Source organism: Ovis canadensis, chromosome 1 (genome assembly GCF_042477335.2).
Source record: "Ovis canadensis isolate MfBH-ARS-UI-01 breed Bighorn chromosome 1, ARS-UI_OviCan_v2, whole genome shotgun sequence".
Classification (NCBI taxonomy): domain Eukaryota; kingdom Metazoa; phylum Chordata; class Mammalia; order Artiodactyla; family Bovidae; genus Ovis; species Ovis canadensis.
In genome coordinates this window covers 1692070-1710489 of record NC_091245.1, presented here as the reverse complement: position 1 = coordinate 1710489, position 18420 = coordinate 1692070, and the positions used below count along the sequence as shown (strand labels likewise).

General features: G+C 65.9%; 1 protein-coding gene across 2 annotated transcripts; it reads left to right on the top strand.

Annotated features, from left to right (window-relative positions):
• The first annotated feature begins 4683 nt into the window (after window positions 1–4683).
• CAPN10 (calpain 10) lies at window positions 4684–15506 on the top strand. 2 transcript variants are annotated; one of them, XM_069603253.1, is made up of 12 exons: window positions 4684–5021; window positions 7123–7254; window positions 8458–8654; window positions 9342–9559; window positions 10493–10634; window positions 10996–11162; window positions 11396–11616; window positions 12116–12318; window positions 12777–13032; window positions 14375–14574; window positions 14915–14960; window positions 15204–15506. In XM_069603253.1, the coding sequence occupies exons 1-12, from the start codon at window positions 4896–4898 to the stop codon at window positions 15231–15233; spliced, it is 1938 nt and encodes a 645-aa protein (XP_069459354.1). In that variant the 5' UTR covers window positions 4684–4895; the 3' UTR covers window positions 15234–15506. The 2 variants fall into 2 exon arrangements, with proteins under 2 accessions (XP_069459354.1, XP_069459439.1); XM_069603338.1 differs by having other exon boundaries at window positions 4708–5021; window positions 14423–14574.
• The last annotated feature ends 2914 nt before the right edge of the window (window positions 15507–18420 follow it).

Here is an 18420-nt window from a genome sequence, read left to right as displayed (position 1 = left end):
GGCTGCATACCATGGCCTCCAGTGGTGGGTTCCCGCCAGCGCCCCCCCACCCCACCACAGGCCTGTGTCCTGTGTCCTGACAGAGCTGCTCGTCTCTTCCGGGGCTGATGGCTGAGCCTCAGCAAGTGAAAACACTTAAAACACCAGCGTTTTAAACAGCAAAGGTTTATTTCTCACTTGTGGCACGTGTCCAGGCCAGGTCGGGGGGGGAGGGCTTCCCATCACTGGTTCCTCAGGGCCCCCGGCTGATGGACAGTAGCATCTTGGCAGAGATAAGGGGGTGTGGGGGGGCCCAGGCCGGCAATCGGACATACTGGGGCCATGTGCCACGTCTGCCCACAGCATTCACACTGGCCCACACGGCCACTCCCACCAGGCGCGTGGAGGTGGGGGGTTTTCACCAGCAGCAGTAACGACCGCCATAGGGGCTGGGGGCACGGTGCTGGGAGACAGAATTCGGGGGGCAGAGAAGGGAGCAGTCAGGCGGGAGAGTGGAGCCAGGGGGGTGGCCATGAGCACCAGACCTGCTGGGGTCAGGAAAGTGGGGCGGTGTGTGGAGAGCCCATGCAGCCTGGAGCCTGGGTCCAGGGACCGCGTCCACCGCAGGCCTTGTCCTGGGGGTGCACCCTTGCCCTGGGAGGCCTTCTCTCCCCTCCCCCATCTCACTGGCCAGTCCCCTCAGGCCAGGTGCCTTGAGTGGAATGTCAGATGTAAAAGACAAGGCCCACCCAATCGGGCACCCGCCCAGGAGCGTATAAGCCACGTGCAGCAGGGCCAACACTCACCAAACTGATCCCCAAGGAAACCGGGCTAACAGCAAGCAGAGGAGGACTTTACAAGCGTAGGGCTGACATCTCAGCCACGCGCATGGAGGTGGGGGCGTTGAGAGAAACCAGGAACAGGCACTTGTGAAATGACCAGGACTTGGGCCAAAGAACCTCTCAAAGATCTGGAAGTGTTTAAAGGGACAATTCTTAAAAAACGAAAACTAGGAAGAATGGTCACGAAGAAGAGGGGTCACAGACTGGAACAGCAGACAAAGAGCACTCTTAGCATCAGCAAACGACCCACGATGGGACAGTGCGCAGGGAAAGAAGTGGGACTCGCCCCAGACCTGGGGTCATGACCTGCCCCTACAGAGACGCTCAAACTGATGGAGGCATCCCCGTCCTCCACGCATCGGGAGGCCACCCTCCCTTCCTCAGCCGTTGCCCCCCAGCCGCCCACCAGCTCTCCATGGCCAGACCAGGCCACCGGGAGCCACCGTACCCGGGGGCACCCTCCCTAACCCACCTGGTGGGCGTATTCCCTGACACAGGCTGTCATCTCACCAAGGGCAATCAGGTGCCAGCTGTTAAGGTTTCTTTTTTCCCCACTTTCTAAATAATCCCTGACCAGACCCTGGAAGGATGAAGGCCAAGGCAGGGCAATTGCGGGGCATGGGCAGTGTGCTGAGAGGACAGCCGCCCACCGGCCAGGCCTGGATAAACCTCCCTTGTTCAAAAACGCATGAGCAAGCGGCGAGGCACAGACTCCACGACCTGAAGTGAATGTGATGGCTCGCCCACACTGCAGAAAACATCCCACTTGGAAAAACGGTCGTCCCGGGGGACGGAAGTCAACAGAAGAAATTATCTGTATTGTGTTAGTAATAAAATATAAGGACACGCTACCATTGCGGAGCAACAGGCGGAAATTCCAGTAAGAACATCTATTATTTGTAACAAGGTTAAAAAACCCCAAGGTTGATCTAAAACACCGCCCTGCAAGCATCCATTCCTCTCGTGAGCAGAGTGACCTGGGCCTGCCTGGCCTCAGAACGCTGGCTCTGTCCGTCTATAGCTGTGGGGTCCTGGGCTGCCGCCTCTTCCCATTTAAGTCCAGGTTCCTCGTCGTAAGACGGGACAGTGACACCTACCGCTGAGGTGCGTGAGGACCGCACAGACTCCGCGTCTCGTCGCTGTGGAGCGAGCCTGGCCCTCGTGCTCTCGGGGCGGGCCCGCCTCACTTCCGCGCGCTGACGGGGCCACGGGGCTGACACGGGTGCCTTTGTTCGGGCCCTCCTGGGACCGCTGCTCAGCTGGACCCTCCAGACGGGCAGGGGAGAGACCCGAGCTTCCAGGACCCCTCCCCCGCCAGCTACCACCACCCGACAGGGGAGCAGTCCACGTCGCCGGTGCTCACGGCTGCTCCCCACAGCCTAGGGCCGTGACCCCCGCCAACCGGCCCCAGGGTGGTTTCTCACAAGCCTCAGCCCAGCCCGGGCCCTCGCACCACGGGGTTTGTAGTTGCAGACAGGGGCCTGGAGCACAGCCTGGAAAGCCACCCAGTGGGGCACAGCCTCCGGTGATCCTGCTTAGGTGGCTCCTGGCCCTGCTGCAGCAGACGTGGTGGAGGCTGGTCCCATGGGCCCAGGCCTTGCTTAGGTGGGGGACCTCTCACCTGTCCCGTCTCCTCAGAAGGAGAGTCCCAGACGGAAGGCCCTGCCCAGAGGGACAGGCGCCCCACGGCCCACAGGCCCAGGACACGGGCAGATTCCCTGGCTGCCTCTGGTGGGGCACGTGCCTGACAGTGCCCTGCAACTCAGATGCACCAGCGACAGAGAGCACGTTGAACTCCCCGCCTCGAGGTGTTTTTCCCACTGTTGTTCTGCTGCAAGTCCAGCAAGGCTTCCTCACCTGAGGGGCCCAAGGTCAGTTCTTTCAGCTCCACGGGGCCTCCCGCTATCTCATTTGTGCCCGTCAAACACTGGGATAACATGGAGCTGGTGTTCCCATCTCATTGAGGACTGAGGTCAGACTAAGTAACTGCCCATCTCAGGGCCTGGAGACTGGGGTTAACTGGTCATATCCCCAGTCCAGGCTGCTTCCAACTCCTTCTACCCACCAGCCAGAGGCTCTACTCTGCACAAGGCAGGGGTGCAGGGGTGGGCCCAGGAAGGAGAGGAGAGTACTGCTAATTGGCCAGTTGGCCATCTTCACACCCAGGGGGAGGGGAATGGGACCCTGAAGGGCTCACGGGTAAGTGTGGCCCAGGAGGAGCTGTGCCAGGCAGGCCGACAGGAGAGCTAGCTGCCTTCAGCCATCTCAGTGCTGGTCACAAACTCGTCCCTACGGTTGTGGGCTGCTCCCTGCCCCAAACCAACTGTCTCCTGCTGCTTCTCTGGGCATAAGCCCAGCCCTGGACACCGATGTGCCCACAGGAAGCTGCCTGCTCTCCAGAGCTTGCAAGCCAGGGTTAAGAGGCCCAGCAGAGGCCCCCACTGGGAGTCCAGTTCTTGGGCTGGTCCCAGCTCATCTGCTAACCACCCTTGTGTTGCCTGGAGCAGACCAGTTGCGCAACACCCCAGGGTAGCCAAATCTGTCCCCTAATCCTTTAGGACACCCACATGAGGCAGCTCCTAGGCTATTCCTGACTCCCTCCAGCTACGGTGCAGCATCCAGCCTGCCATAAAACATCTCCTGTTAAGAGTCAGTGCTTCAGGGTAAACTGTCATGAAGTAAGCTTTGCAGGGGGTAGATGTCAGATGATGCTGTGGTTCCAGAACCTCAGAAGAGATGAGGACCCTAGGCCCCCAAACCAAGGGGCTGGGGCCTGGTGGGTTCGAGGTAGCCCAGGTCACATCACCACTAGCAGCTGCTCCTCATTCAGGCCCCATGGGGGCCTCAGAGGGAGGAGCCGCAGCTGTCACAGCCTCACACTGGAGGCTCTGGAGCAAGGTCGGCGCGCGTTCTTGGATCAGGCTCAGTGTCTCATCAGCGGGAGGGCCTGTGGGGATCTGATCTGACCACCCTGCGTATGCGGGGGCTGAGCAAAGACGGCCTGAGGACGCGAAATCTGAGCTTCAGGTGGTAGCAGAGAGCTGTCCGAGGATTGGGTCCTCCCCACCTGCCCCCGCGCGGCCCTCTGTGAAGGGTCCAGCCTCAGTGAAGCAGGCCTGGAGAGGCAGCCGGAGAACAAGCGCCAGGGTGGCTGCCTGCCCTCCTTCCCGAGGAAGGGCAGTTTCCTCGAGCAGATCCTGAAGTCGGCGTCCTCACCAACCCGCAGCGCTGAGCGGCCATGAGCTGCGACCGCAAGCCCAGCGGGTCCCTGTCCAGCCCTCCAGGACCACCTAGATGGCCGGCCGTCTGGGAACCAGCACTGCGCTCCAGCCTGCCGACTCACAGTACAGGGTGTCTAACCGCAGCCGGCCTCTCAGGCCTGGGACGGCAGTCCCGGGGCTGCCACACTTCCCCGGACCCCAGCACACAGCCGCAGCGGCAGCGGACACCGGACGGCCTACAGCCGGCCTTCCCGAAGGCGTCCAATTGGCTCCCAGACACCCCAGCGGCGGGGCCCGGAGAAGTGCATTGTGGGAGGCAGCGCGGCATGCTGGGACCTGTAGTCCGAGGCTCGACGTCGTCCGAGGCGGCCTCGCCGGTCCCTTCAGCCTCAGGAGGCTGTCCCCACGCCCCGGCCGAACCACACAGGTTCGAGGAGACGCCGGCGCCGGACTCCCAGGCGTGAGTCTCGGCTGAGACACCTCCAAGCGGCCCCCGGCCCCCAACCCTGGAAGGAGAGCCACAACTGACACGGCCGCGCGGCTCGGAGACGCGACTTCCGGCGCCCGGAGGAGGGGCCATCCTGCCACGTGACCAGGAGCGCCGCGCCTGGTTGGTTGCTGGGACGACGGTTACCGGGGCGACGGGGCGGGGGGCACCCGGGCCGGGGGGGTGCTGTGGGTGCAGCGGGGCTGGGGGGCCGGGGGGCCGGGGGGCCGAGCCGGGCCGGGCGAGGGGGCGCGGGCAAGTGGGACCGCGCGCGGCCGGTTCGCCCTTCCCTCCGGGGCCGCGCCCCCGCTCGGCTGCGTTCGGCACCGGGTCACGGGCTGCAGATGGGCGCCCGGGGTGCCCGAGATGCGGGCGCCGGCCAAGGAGCTCTTCCGCGACGCCGCCTTCCCGGCCTCGGACTCCTCGCTCTTCTCCAGCTTCTCCACGCCGCTGGCCCAGTTCCGGGAGGAGATCACCTGGAGGCGGCCCCAGGTGGGGCTGGGGGAGCGGGGCGGGGGGGCGCGCGGGGCTCTCGGGGGTCTGGCGCCGCGTTTCCAGGCCCGCTTCCCGCTGTCCTCAGGAGAGGGCTCCGCAGCCCACCCCTCAGCCAGCTCCGAGTGTGCTGGACCGAGCTCACAGCACCCCCCTGAGAGCGCTCCCTTCTGCAGGGGATTCACGGCCCCGCGAGCTGGGCGCTTCGGCACACGGCAAACTCAGCCCCACTTGGGTCTCCTGTGAAGGGCTTCTAGTCTGTAGGGCTCTTCTGACCACAAGCGGCCTTGTTCTGTTTCTCCTGCTCCTCTGGAAGGGCCAGACTGAGCCTGCAGAGCCACTGCCGTTTTGTTCTGCACGCTTGTGTGGTGAACCTCATGCCCTTTCAGGTGTAAACATCTCCAGGTGGCAATTTAGAGGCATGCTCCGGCCCAGTGTGCTATGCTGATAGCTTTAGAAACGGAGTATCCCCTGAATAAGGCTGTCCCCAGAGCAACCTTGTGGAGACCTCGGCATGCACCCGCCCTGGAAGAGAGACAGAACTGGCTTTCCTTGGACAGCACCGAGGGCCTATTTGCCATGGAGGTGCCAAGGGGCCACAAGCCTGATCAGCAGGGCCAGTGGACTCTAGGTGCAGTGGGAGACCGTTAGGGTGTTTTTAGCAGAGGAGTGATTGGGTTGGGTTTATGTTTTAAGAAGCTCCCTCTTCGGCCGGGTGTGCGGAGGGCAAGAGTGCAGGTGGCCGTTGCAGTGGTCCTGCAGAAAGAGGCAGGGGCTCAGACCAGCGCGGCAGCCTCAGGCTGGGGCTCTGGCGTGGGCGGGTTTAAGGGAGATGTCCAAGCCAGGAGTCAGGTCTCCGTGACCAACTGGAAGTAGAGAGTGAGGATGAAGGGGGGATCAAGAACTTTTAGATTTCTAGCTTGAGCACCTGGGGGGTGGGGGTCCTGGCTGATACACTGCAGAAACAGGAGGTGGGCTGAAGTGTAGGCTTGGGTTTTGCTCTCACAGGTTCAGTCGGAGCTGACGGTAGGCAAGTGGGTGTGACAGCCAGGGGCTCAGGGGAGCGGGGTGAGACGATGCTCCTGGGGACAGGGGCGGAACAGGTGGCTTACTGTCTGGAGTCTGGGAGGGCATCTCAGAGAAAGTAGGGGCAGAGAAGAAGAGACAGCTTGGAATCAAGCCTTAAGGAACCGCAGGTGCCTTGACAAGCAGACTTGAGAAGCAGCAGGCAGTGAGGGGAGAGGACAGGCAGAGCACAGTGGAGTCGTGGATTCCGGGAGGGGGGCTGTTGGGCATGGGGGAGCTGCAGTTCTGATGCCACTGTGTCAGGAAAGAGGAGCACAGAGGATGCCCGTGGGAGGTGACGACTCGGAGGTGATACTGATGCAGAGTGGTTTTGGGGCTGTGGGCCTGCTCGGAAGCAAGGGTGTTGTAAGAAACGGGAGGGAGGGAGGAAGTGGGGGAAGCAGCTCTCGGAGGAGATGGCAGCAGTGCCCAGGGACAGTGTGTCAGAGGCGGCGGGCCTCCTCTCCCAGGCCTGCGCTGGTGGGGTCCCGCCTGTAGGGCTGGGGGAGGCCAGGGGCGTGTATGGACTCAGACACTGAGAGCAGCAGGGGTCAGGTCAGGGGGCTTCTGGTGGGGCCCTGGGCACGGCCGCCGCTCAGAGGGGCCTGGGTGTTGTGAGGAGAGCAGGAGGAAGGTCAACTCGTCTGGGGTGTGGAGAGCTGAGCCTTGTAGAGAAGCAGTACGGAAGACCCCCTTGAGACCTGCCTTTGTGAATTTAAAGGGAAACCGTTTTCTAGACCAACATTTCACTGTTGCGCAAAGAGGGTGGTGGGATTTGTCCAGAGTTGGGGGGGGTGCCAATCAAGGAAGGTGGGCGGAGACAGGGAGCCCAGAATCCAAGCTGGACAGGCTGATGTGCAGCCTGGAGGGGCTGACGGGTACTGGCTGCAAGAGGCCAGCCATTCCCCGTGCGCTCGTAGGCAGCGTGGACGACCAGAAGAGCTCCTCCCTGGCCCTGTCACACGGGGCCTCTGCTCTTGGTTTCCCGGCCAGCCCCCGAGCACGATGTCACTCTGGACGATTTTCTTTATTTCAGGAAATCTGCGCCACGCCCCGGCTGTTTGCAGGTAGCCCGCAGGAAGGGCAGGTGAAGCAAGGGCTGCTGGGGGACTGTTGGTTCCTGTGTGCCTGCGCCGCCCTGCAGAAGAGCCGCCACCTCCTGGACCAGGTGTCTGCCTGCCGCCCGCGGCCTCCTCTCCTCCTCTCTCTTCCTGTCTGACCGCGTAGGAAGGAAGCAGGGTGGGGAGGGGGCTCCGCCAGCAGGCCCAGCGGCCCCCTCCCCTGCAGGGGCTGGCAGGGCGCTTTCTGCTGCCCCTGCTCCACTATCTCCCAGGCCCTGGGCCAGCCACTTGTGCGTGACACGCGCACACACACACGTGCACATGCGTGCTTTAATCTGGCGGCACTGGGCTTCAGCTGCAGCATGTAGGATGTAGCTCCTTGACCGGGGATTAAACCCAAGCCCCTCGAGTTGGGAGCACGAAGGTTTAGCCCCCGACCACCAGGGAAGTCCCAGGCAGGCATTTGGAAGAAAAAGACAAACGTGCCAGCCCAAAGTAGGAGAGGGACAGTTGAGGGACCCTGTGCTCGTTTGGAGTAGGTTTCCTGGCTAGTTGGGGTGGTGGTTCTCTTTTCTTATAGATTTTGAATATCAATTGGCAAAAGGTGGTTAGAACTGTCTCAGATGTAGGTGGACCCCATAGGAATAGGAGGCTACTCAGACTCCTTCCCCAGGAGCGCTCGCGGCCTGCCTGAGTGTGGCCAGTGAAAGCAGCAGTGTTGACCCCTTTCCCAGCGGCCCCCATGTCCCCGGTGCCGGGCCAAGCCCACCACAGTTGCCAGCTTTCATTCTCACAGGCCTTGCTGGCCTGGACCCCCTCTTACAAACGAGGCGCTGAAACCATGGTCACGTCCCAGCTGACAAGGGCAGAGCCGGGATGCAATGGGGCTGTCTGGGTGCAGACCCCCTCCTGTCTCAGCCCTGGGCCAGAGTCGCAGCCCCAGCCGTGAGCACGGGCCGGGCACTGGTGGCACTGAGTGCCCAGGCTCCAGCCGGGGTAGCTGCCACCTCCTCCATGCAGGCCTCTGAAGTCACGCTTGCCGTGGACTCAGGGCCGGTGCTACCGGGGGACGCAAGCTCATGATGGCTGGCTAGAGCTTTGGGAGGCACTGGTCGCTCATAGCGGCCCTGGCATCTTTCACTGGAAGGTCTGTGACCTTCTGTCCCCCAAGTGGTGTTCACACGAGCCGGACAGTGAGGCGCATGCCGAGGGGGGACAGCGTCTGGAGCGGTCACGCTCTGGCCAGGGCCGGGACTCACTGCCTGGGCCTTCTCTCACCGTCTCCTTTTGCCTCCCCCCACGCGCGCTAGGTCTTCCCTCCAGGACAGCCGAGCTGGCTCGACCAGACGTACCGGGGCTCCTTCACCTGTCGAGTCTGGCAGTTTGGACGCTGGGTGGAGGTGACCGTGGATGACCGTCTGCCTTGTCTTGCAGGGAGACTCTGCTTCTCCCGGTGCCAGAGAGAGGACGTGTTCTGGCTCCCCTTGCTGGAGAAGGTCTATGCCAAGTACGCCAGCCGGCGTGGATGGGCCGGTCGGGCAAGCGGGTGGGGGTCCCGGACCGCAGCGCCCTTGTGGGCTCTGAGGGCCTCCAGGGTGGGCTGGCCCGTCCAGAGACCACAGCTCTGAGGCTTGGCCCATGGGCTGCTATACCCTTGCCCTGCCCTCATGTCACAGTCAGGCACGGGAGCATCGCCTCTAGAGAGAGGGTGTATGTTGTCCTCTCTTTCCTCAAACCCAAGCGAGACAAGTCTCTCTGTCCAACTGGTTCTCTGGGGACGGGCAGGCCGCTGGGAAGGAGTAAGGCGTCCGAGGCGTCAGGCTTGTCTGTCGTGGTCCTGAGACCATGGATGCCCTCTCTGGACGCGCTCTCTGGACGCGCTCTCTGGTGGTCGTGCTGAAGGAGGCTGGGTCGGGAGGTGGGCCTTTGTGGCAGGAGTGAGCCCCTCCGTCAGCCTCCCGTCGGGCCCAGGGCCTTGATCACGAGAGGCGGAGGGGTGGCTGCCCACGGCCACTGTGCCCACTCTGCTGGTGCCTGCGTGGGCACTGTGCCCTGGAGGCGAGCTTGTGCCTGGGCGTGGTGGGGACAGGGCGGGGTGGGAAGAGAGGTGATCCAGGTGGGTCAGAGGCAGGCCAGGGGGGCAGGAGGCCAGGGGCCCAGTGCCGGGCCTCACGCCACCTGGCTGTCTCCCCAGGGTCCACGGCTCCTATGAACAGCTGTGGGCGGGGCAGGTGGCAGACGCCCTGGTGGACCTCACTGGTGGCCTGGCCGAAAGGTGGAACCTGAAGGACGTGGCTGGATCCAGTGGCCAGCAGGACAGGCCCCGCGGCACGGAACGCAGGACTTGCCGGCAGCTGCTCAGCTTGAAGGACCGCTGTCTGCTGAGCTGCTCGGTGCTCGGCCCCAGGACAGGTAGGGTGGAGCGGGTGGCGGCCTCGTGGGCCTGCTCACCTGAGCCCTTGCTGGCTCTGCTGGAGCTTGGAACTCGGGTCCTGTTGGGACTGGGTCGAGAGAGGACTTCTGTCCTCAGAGCTGGGGTCCCAGGTGTGCCCTTCCCTCCTGACCAGCCTTCTCCGGAGGGCAGTGTCCCGCCTTCCCTTGACCGGCACTGGCCTCCAGGGCGAGAGGGCGTCTGCACTGGGGTCCCAGGCACGCAGAGTGGTGGCACCATCTCTGGCACAGCTGGTGACCGGGCAAAACCAGCGCTCAGGTTTCCATGTTAGTGATACATGTGCTCACGAAGCAAGTGTGTTGAAAGAAAAAGTCACCCAAGCTTGACCACCCTGACTTGGTGCCCTTTCTCAGCTGTTTTCTTCGTGAGACGCTCGTGTCCTGTGTTACGTATCACTCCGTGCGCCGTGTGGACTTTGTCAGGATTCTACTTAATCCCTGTGTCTGCCGTGTTTTTCTGAGTCCGGCCCTTAGTGTCCGATAGTTACGGTCCTTCCAGTCTCACGCTGTTAGAGATGACATTGCAGTGAGCATCTTTGTGCACAATTGCTTTCGTATTTAAGATTATTTTTGTAATGGACTTTTGTCCAAAGTGTCATCTGGGCGAGGACCAAGGCCCAGAGAAGGCAATGGTTAGCAGGACTGGTGGCAGCTGAGCCCAAATCCGAGGCCAGGCGCTCCCAGTGGCCCCACGCTGGATCAGGTCACGCCCCAGCTGACTTGCCCGCCGCGGTCAGGATACAGTCACGCCCCAGCTGACTTGCCCGCCGTGGTCGGGGTATAGTCACGCCCCAGCTGGCTTGCCCGCCGTGGTCAGGATACAGCGCCCGTGCAGTGCAGCTGGGTGGGCTGTGTGTCCGCTCAGTGTGGACTTTGCGGCTGTTCCTCCCCCAGGGACCCGGGAGCTGGGCGAGTTTCATGCTTTCATCGTGTCGGATCTGCACGAGCTCCAGGATCTGGCTGGCCGGAGTGTCCTGCTGCTGCGCATTCAGAACCCCTGGGGCCGGCGGTGCTGGCAGGGGCCCTGGAGGGAGGGGTGAGTGCAAGCGGGCGCTCTGGGCCTCCCTCTGCCCGCGGTGGGCCGTGGGGTGGGGCGGGGCCACCGTGGCCCAGAGCCGTCTCGATGGTGCATGCCCAGTGCCCGCGGCTTGGACCAGGGTCAGGACAGTGCCTGCTTGGCCTCCAGCAAGGCCCCTTGGCACCTGCTTGTGGGCCGCCTGCTCTGTGCAGGGCCCCGGACGGCCTTGGGAGGCTGGCTTCCTGCTGGACCCCGGGACCCCAGCGACGCTGAGGGGCGGGGCCTGTCCTGAGGGCACCCACGGGCGGAGGATGGCTCCTGGGCTGCAGGTGGGTGCTTGCTCCCGGGCTTCCACTCCGCTGAAGGGGGTTCCTTGCAGCGGCGAAGGGTGGAGCCGGGTGGAGCCGGCGGCCCAGGCCGAGCTGCTGTCACAGCTGCAGGACGGGGAGTTCTGGGTGGAGGAGGACGAGTTTCTGCGGGAGTTTGACGAAGTCACCATCGGCTTCCCCAGCACGGAGGCTGGCCACCTGCAGAGCCTGCACTCAGGTGAGGGAGGCCCAGGCAGACCGCCCGCCCTCTGAAGGGGGGCGGGCCCCCCTACTCCACTCTTGCCCCCCGGCTTCTCTCAAGGGCGGAGCAATCGCCCCATCCCCGCTGCCCCGGAGGGGACAGGTGACCGGGTGGGAGGTCCTCATGGTGCAGGGGTCCTGACGTCAAGGTGGGGCTGGGGGCGTGAGGGGGACCCCGTCCCCATGTCTGAGCAGTGTATTCCCGCCCAGGAAAGGTGCTGTGCCACACCCAGGAGTTGCCCGGGGCCTGGGTCAAGGGCCAGTCTGCAGGAGGCTGCCGGAACAACAGCGGCTTCCCCAGCAACCCCAAGTTCTGGCTGCGGGTCTGCGAGCCCAGCGAGGTGTACCTGGGTGTCCTGCAGAGGCCCCGGGTGCGCACAGCTGGCCGCCCGGGCAGAGACTACCAGGCCGTGGGCCTGCACCTCTGGAAGGTAGCCCCACCTGGCACCCTGCCCCGTGGGACGTGGAGGCCTGAGCCCCCGGAGCCCCCGAAGTCCCCTTTCCACCCCCACCCCGTCAGATCTGAGTCCACAGGATGCGCCTCCCTCCCCAGGCCTGGCTGTGTCTTCTGGCCAAAGGCAAACAGCAGGGAAGCAGCCTGGCTGGGGGGGCCCCTCCTGTGAGCAGAGCTGCTGGGAGGGCTCCAGGGGCGGTGCCGGCCAGCGCCCGCCTCTGCTGCTGCCCACGTGCCCCTGGGAGCTCCTGTCCGCTCCCTGAGCCCCCTCCCTCCAATGCGGATGGGAGGTCCCGGTTCGTGGGTCACCGCGTTGCTGGCAAGCCTGGCAGGCCCAGGTGGCGTCAGCCACGGGTCTTTACCGGCACGTGTGTCTCACGTGGGACGCAGCTACAGGTTCTCAGGGAGGGACCCAAAGGCCTGGGTACTCCCGGGGGGCCTCCGGCTCTGACGGGCGCCCCGGGGCCTTCCTGCAGGTGGAGAAGCGGCGGGTCAACCTGCCCAGGGCCCTGTCGGCGCCCCCCGTGGCGGGCACCGCGTGCCATGCCTACGACCGCGAGGTGCACCTGCACTGTGAGCTCGGCCCGGGCTTCTACCTGGCCGTGCCCAGCACCTTCCTGAAGGACGCGCCAGGGCGGTTCCTGCTCCGCGTCTTCTCCACGGGGAGAGTCGCCCTCAGGTGAGGGGCGGGCGGGGGGCGGGGCGCGGCGGGGAGGGGGGCGGGGCGCGGCGGGGGGGGCGGGGCGCGGCGGGGGGGGCGGGGCGCGGCGGGGGGGCGGGGCGCGGCGGGGGGGCGGGGCGCGGCGGGGGGCGGGGCGCGGCGGGGGGCGGGGCGCGGCGGGGGGGCGGGGCGCGGCGGGGGGGCGGGGCGCGGCGGGGGGGCGGGGCGCGGCGGGGGGGCGGGGCGCGGCGGGGGGGCGGGGCGCGGCGGGGGGGCGGGGCGCGGCGGGGGGGCGGGGCGCGGCGGGGGGGCGGGGCGCGGCGGGGGGGCGGGGCGCGGCGGGGGGGCGGGGCGCGGCGGGGGGGCGGGGCGCGGCGGGGGGGCGGGGCGCGGCGGGGGGGCGGGGCGCGGCGGGGGGGGCGGGGCAGTCCCTTGCTGGCGCCTTGCTCACCAGCCCCTCTTGCTCGTCCCCGCAGCGCCGTCCAGCCGGCCGCCCCAAGCCCCGGCCGCCGGGAGGCGCCGCCGGCGGGCGAGTGGGAGACTGTGCGGCTGCGGGGCTCCTGGAGAGCCGGCCAGACCGCGGGGGGCAGCCGCAACTTCGCCTCCTACGCCAGCAACCCCCGCTTCCCGCTGTCAGTGCCAGCGGGCGCGGGCCCGCGCTGCGTGCGCATCTCCCTGCGCCAGCACTGCGGCGACCACCAGTGCCTCCCCATCGGCTTCCACGTCTTCCAGGCAGGTGGCGGGCGCGGGGCCGGGGGCGCGGGGGCACCGGCAGCCAGGCAGGCTTGTCCACACCTGGGCTCAGAGCAGCTGGACGGTGGGTCCTGTGTGCGGCGTGAAAGGGGGTTCTGTTGTGTCCGACTCTGCGACCTGGATTCTCATGGTCAGAATACTGGAGAGGGTAGCCTTTCCCTTCTCCAGGGGGTGTTTCCAACCCTGGGTCGAACCCAGGTTTCCTGCATTGCAGGCGGATTCTTTACCAGCTGAGCCACCAGGGAAGCCCCCCTGAGTCCTGAGCTGCCCCCAGAACTGTGCCTGCAGTCAGGAGCCCCCACAGGGTGCGCTGGGCACAGGGTTGAGCGGGAGCCTCCCGAAGGCCACATGAGTCCCTGGCCCCCACCCACCTAGTGCCTGGATCAGCGGGGGCCTCGGCTCGTGGGGACAAGCAGGGAGGGAGGGGCGGCCCACACCGCCCCAGACAGGACAGATGGATGCTGTACCTGCCCGTGAGCGCTTCTGGGTCAGAAAGGAAGCGTAGAGCGCGGCCCCGAGGGGCTCAGAGCCCAGGAGCTCAAGGCGGGCCGAGTCCCCAGCAGGAGAGGAGGGAGGCTCTCGGGAGAGAGTGCCATTTCCCCAGCCCCGCGTGGCCGGGAGCCGGGGTCCCACAGAGGGTAGACTGGCCCTGGGTCCTGGGGCCACCCAGGGTCGGGTGGCAGGCGGCTGCGAGATGGCCCGGGAGTCACAGCACCACCCAGAGTGCCTTCCCGGCCTCAGTCTGCCCTGAAATACAGGCAGGACGTCCTTTGCAGACCTGCAGTTGGAGTATTAGGGGGGAGGTGAAGTGCCAGAGGTCACAAACTCCCCACCCCTTCTGGGGGTCCCGCTTGAGGATGGGGCTGGGCAGGGGCTGGTGCCCCGAGGAGGATGTGGGCAGAAGGTGGCCCAGAGCCGTGCTGTCATGGGGCCTTGGGGGCGGCTCTCCTCAAGAAGCTCCTGTGCTCTTGGGCTCCCGACAGCTGTGGGCACCACACTGGCCGTGCTCCACCCAGGCCACCAGGGGCTTCAAGAGAAGGGCCACGGCACGGACAGTGAGATGCCCGCCTGGGGTAGCCAGCACGGCAGCGCTTCTTCAGGTCACTGGGCACGGGGCCACGTGGGCGGTGGGGCCCAGTGAGCAGCCTGGCGTGTGACAAGGGCCAGGCCGACTGCCGGCTGTCCTCAGCCAGGGCGGCCCTGCCGGGAAGGAAGCCGGGTCAAGGCTGCAGGAAGGGGACAGGCCTTTGCGGTTCTGGCGGCCGCAGCCAGTCCGGTCACCCACAAGCGGGCCTGCTGTCTGAGCCCTGGCCTCCCCCAGGTTCCAGCAGACGGCGGGGGCCAGGACGCATCCTCCCTGCTGCTGCAGGAGCCTCTGCTGAGCTGCGTGCCGCACTGCTACGCCCAGGAGGTGAGCCGGCTCTGCCACCTGCCCGCCGGCGCCTATCGCATCGTGCCCTCCACCTACCTGCCAGACACAGAGGGCGCCTTTACGGTGACCGTGGAGACCAGAATCGACAGGTGGGCGCCTGTGCACGCGGCTGTGTGCGGGTGTGGGGCATGTCCCCAGCACCTCCACCCCTGGTTCTTTCCCAGCGACCCGCACACCCCGACTCGCACCTGTCCTGCAGAGCACGAGGCCTGTGGGAGGAGAGCTGATGGGCCTGGAGCTCACTGCCCCCACCCCACGCCCCCAAAGTGCGGGGAGGCCTGGGGTGAGGGGCCTGGAGCTCACTGTCCCTACCCCACGCCCCTGGCGTGCGGGGAGGCCTGGGGTGAGGGGCCTGGAGCTCACTGCCCCCCACCCCACACCCCCAGGGTGCGGGGAGGCCCAGGGTAACAGTGCTATCCTCTCCTGCAGGCGCTCCATTCACAGCCAGGAGATGCTGGGGCAGCCCCTCCGGGAGGTGCGTGTTGGGTGCAGAGGGGAGGGCTCTCCCAGTGCCCTGGGGTCTTAGCTGCCTCCCAGACCCTCCCAGCAGCCACCCCACAGGCTAGGCTGGGCCCTCGGACAGAAGGGGCTCTCGTCCCCCCCGGGAGCCCCAGGCAGCGATTCTCGGGGTGGTGGCAGCCCCGCAGTAGGTGAGGAGGCTGGTCGTCTCCCGCCAGCCGGGGCAGCGCCTCCCAGCCCTCACGCCCTCCATCCGCAGGCCTCCTTCATGGCGGTGATGAAAGCCTGAGCGGCTGATCCTGTGTGTGGGCTCTGGTGACCCACGGCGGCCGGCCTGCGCGTGTCCCAGGAGCAGCAGCCCTGCGGTCTAGCAGGAGCCGCGGGAAGAGCCCAGGCGGGCACCAGGGACCTGGTGGCTGAGCCCCCCGGAATTCTCCACGTGGTCTCTCCACTGCCCGGGAAACAGCCATACAGCAGACAGAGCGCGTCGGGACACACCTTGTTTGAACTATTTGTTAGAAACGTTTTTAGGATCCAGTTTATAAATAAACACGAGCACCGAGCAGTGTCCAGCGGGTTCAGGTGGCCGGCAGGAGCAGGCGGGGGCTCACACCGGCCACTGATACTCGGGGGGTGATGCGGAGCCGGGCAGGGCTGCTGAGGGGAGGAGGTGGTGGGTGGTGAGAAGGTGGGCACAGGGCAGGTCTTGGGCGGGAGCTGGAGGGTTTCCATCCACACAGGTCCCCCCTGCCGACCGTGTCCAGTCTCCTGTCTCCCGGCCAGTGGCGCTCAGGGGTGGACGCTGCCCAGTGCCCAGTGGCCGTGTCGGAGCTGCAGGCTGCAGCCCTCTGCTCGTGACTCGGCGGGGGTGTCCCTGCAGGCCTCAACCCCGGGCCCCCAAACCCCTAACCCCTTTGGAGTGGGGGCCCTGACCTTGGCCTGGCGTGTCTCCTGTCCCCACGCGTCCCCCGACTCCGCACCGCGTTGTCACCGTGGTCGGGGTGCCTGCCCTGTTGGGCTCCTTGTCCCGAGTTACAACGTCATTTCCTGGGAGGGGCTGCAGGGCCTCTGGTCCTGGTGGGAGGTCTTCCCACCCGTTCCTGACTTGCACCCTCGAGGCCGCACCACTAGCCTGCGGCTCCCTGGGAGCAGGCTGCATGCTCTGGAAACCCTGATTCTGAGTCAGGGGGAGATAGGGTGGGACCACTGCCCCTGAGGGGACCATCCCGCAGCTTCAGCGCCTCGAGGGGGTCCCCGTCCCCACCCTCCCCAAGGTGCGGTCTGTGATTTGTCGTCTGGGGGGCGGGGCAGAGGCGTCAGTCTCACTCTTGGCCTTCCTGCCTGCCCTCCAACCTCAGAGACGGAGCTGGATGTCTGCACGAGGCCATCCCAGTTTCACGCTTGGAGACCAGGAAGTGACCCCACCGCACACCGTGAGCAGTCTTGGCAGGGGTCCATGGTCAGCGGCTCGCTGTGTCCCGCTGCAGCTCGGGGGCAGTGTCAGCTGCAGGCCTGAGTGCCTGCGGCCTGGCCCTCCCCACCCCTCCCTGAGCACAGCCACAGAGCGAGGGTCTGCGGGCCTGGTGGTGGCAGCAGGTGGGGAGTCTGTCGTGCACACTCATTGGGGGGGGCAGCCTTCCTCTGGGGCCCGACCCCCTCTGCAAGTCAGCAGGCCCTGGCCTGCTCCCGCCCTGCTCTGGGGCTGCTCCCCTCGAGGCCAGCGGCGGCCTCACCCCTGGCCCCAGCCTCCTGGCCCATCCCCTGCAGCTGCTCCTGTTCCTGCATCTCAAACCCACTGTCCCCCAGCCCCTCCCCGATCCACCCGGTCAAACGGCGCCAGGACAGGACGAGACCCCCCCATGCCAGGACCACCACCTCCCTGCCCCCAGGGCCAGTGGGTGACCCAGCTCCAGACCACACGGTATCACCTCTTCTCAGACCACAGAGGCTGACGCTGAGACAAGTTTGGGGTGCAGGATGTTTACAAGGGAAGATCTGACGTGTACACCCGGGGGCCCAGGTGGGGCTGAAACGCAGGTCTCCCGGGCACGTGTTAACCTCAGGCATCCTCAGAAGAAGGAGCAGAGCTTCATGTGAGCACACAGAAGTGGCCGCCTGCAAGCCAGGATGGGGCCTTCGCCGGGAGCCAGACTGGCCTGGGCCTCGACCACGGACGTCCAGCTCCCAGAGTTGGAGACGTCAGCGTCTGTGGTTAAGCCCCAGGCCTGCGGGGTTTTCTCTTGGTCCGGCATCGGCTGAGAGCTTCCCTGGGGCGCAACTTCTCTCTAAGCCTCCACAGGGTGTGCTGTTTACAGCTGCCGCAGCCTCAAAGAAGAACTCGTCCTGAGTCAGCGGGGGAGAGGCCCAGGGGCTGGGGGGCAGGGAACCTCTCCAGACCTGCGGTCGGCCAGCTCACCCCTGCCCGACGGCCCCGCCCGGATGACCAGCGTCACTGCGAGCCAGCCCCTGCTGCACGCTGCTCCCTCGGGCCAGCCCCGGCTGCCTGTCCCCACCCCCCCCGGCCGTCGGGGGCCTCTGGGGGCGCCCTGGAGCCAGCCACCGCGTCTCAGCTCTGTCATTTAAGAGACTTAGCAGCAGTCCCTTCCCCACTTGGTCCTGGGAGGCTGGTGACTTCAGTGAGAACAGAGAGCTGGGGCTTCAGGCAGGGGCCCTGCGGATCAGCCCGCTTCCAAAAAGCCTGAAAAGGAAGATGCTGCCCACCGCCCATCACCATCAGCCCTTCACCCCCAGGCAAGGCGCCAGAACCCCAGAAGGAGGGTGGAACGCTGCCAACTTTTTTCCAGGAGCTGGCAGGGTGGCCCATGGTTGCCCTTAGTTCCACTTGGGCCGTCCGGGTCCCACGGCAGGGTCGGGTCAAGGGCAGGACCACAGCCACCGCAGATGGAAAGGCAGCCAGTGCCTGGGGCAGCTGGTACCAGCCTTGTGCCCTGAGCCAGAGGAAGCAGTGTCTGGGCATGGAGAGGCAGGGAGACGTCGGGGGCAGTCTCCGTGCCCCTCACACCAGGCCCCCTCCCGCCGTCAGCCCCTGGGCCTGCCCCAGCTGTTGTGCCATCCCTTCTCAAGAGGCACCGGCCCGCTGAGCTGAGGGGCCTTTCCCCAGGCCAGCCTCCGTGCCGGGCAGGCCGGTTCCAGTCGGGGCAGCCACCTCCTAGCCGAGCCGCCAGAGAGCAGTTCATGTTCTCTGGGCTCCAGGGTCCTTGCTGAACGTGTGGGCAGGCTCTGGCCCGTCCCGTGTCCAGACTCTTCCCCTTTGCTTTGCCCTGGAGTCCTTGGTCTGGATGTGTCTGCTGGGGTAGCTCCAGGCCTGCTGACGAGGGACAGGGACCTGCTGCCTGAGGTCCTCACCGTCTGAACCCACCCCCTCCTGCCCAGCTGGAGGTCCTGATGCATTAGCATCCTCAGGCCCGTCTAACGTCACATCTGATTCCCGCCCCCAGGCCCAGCGCAGAGTTCCC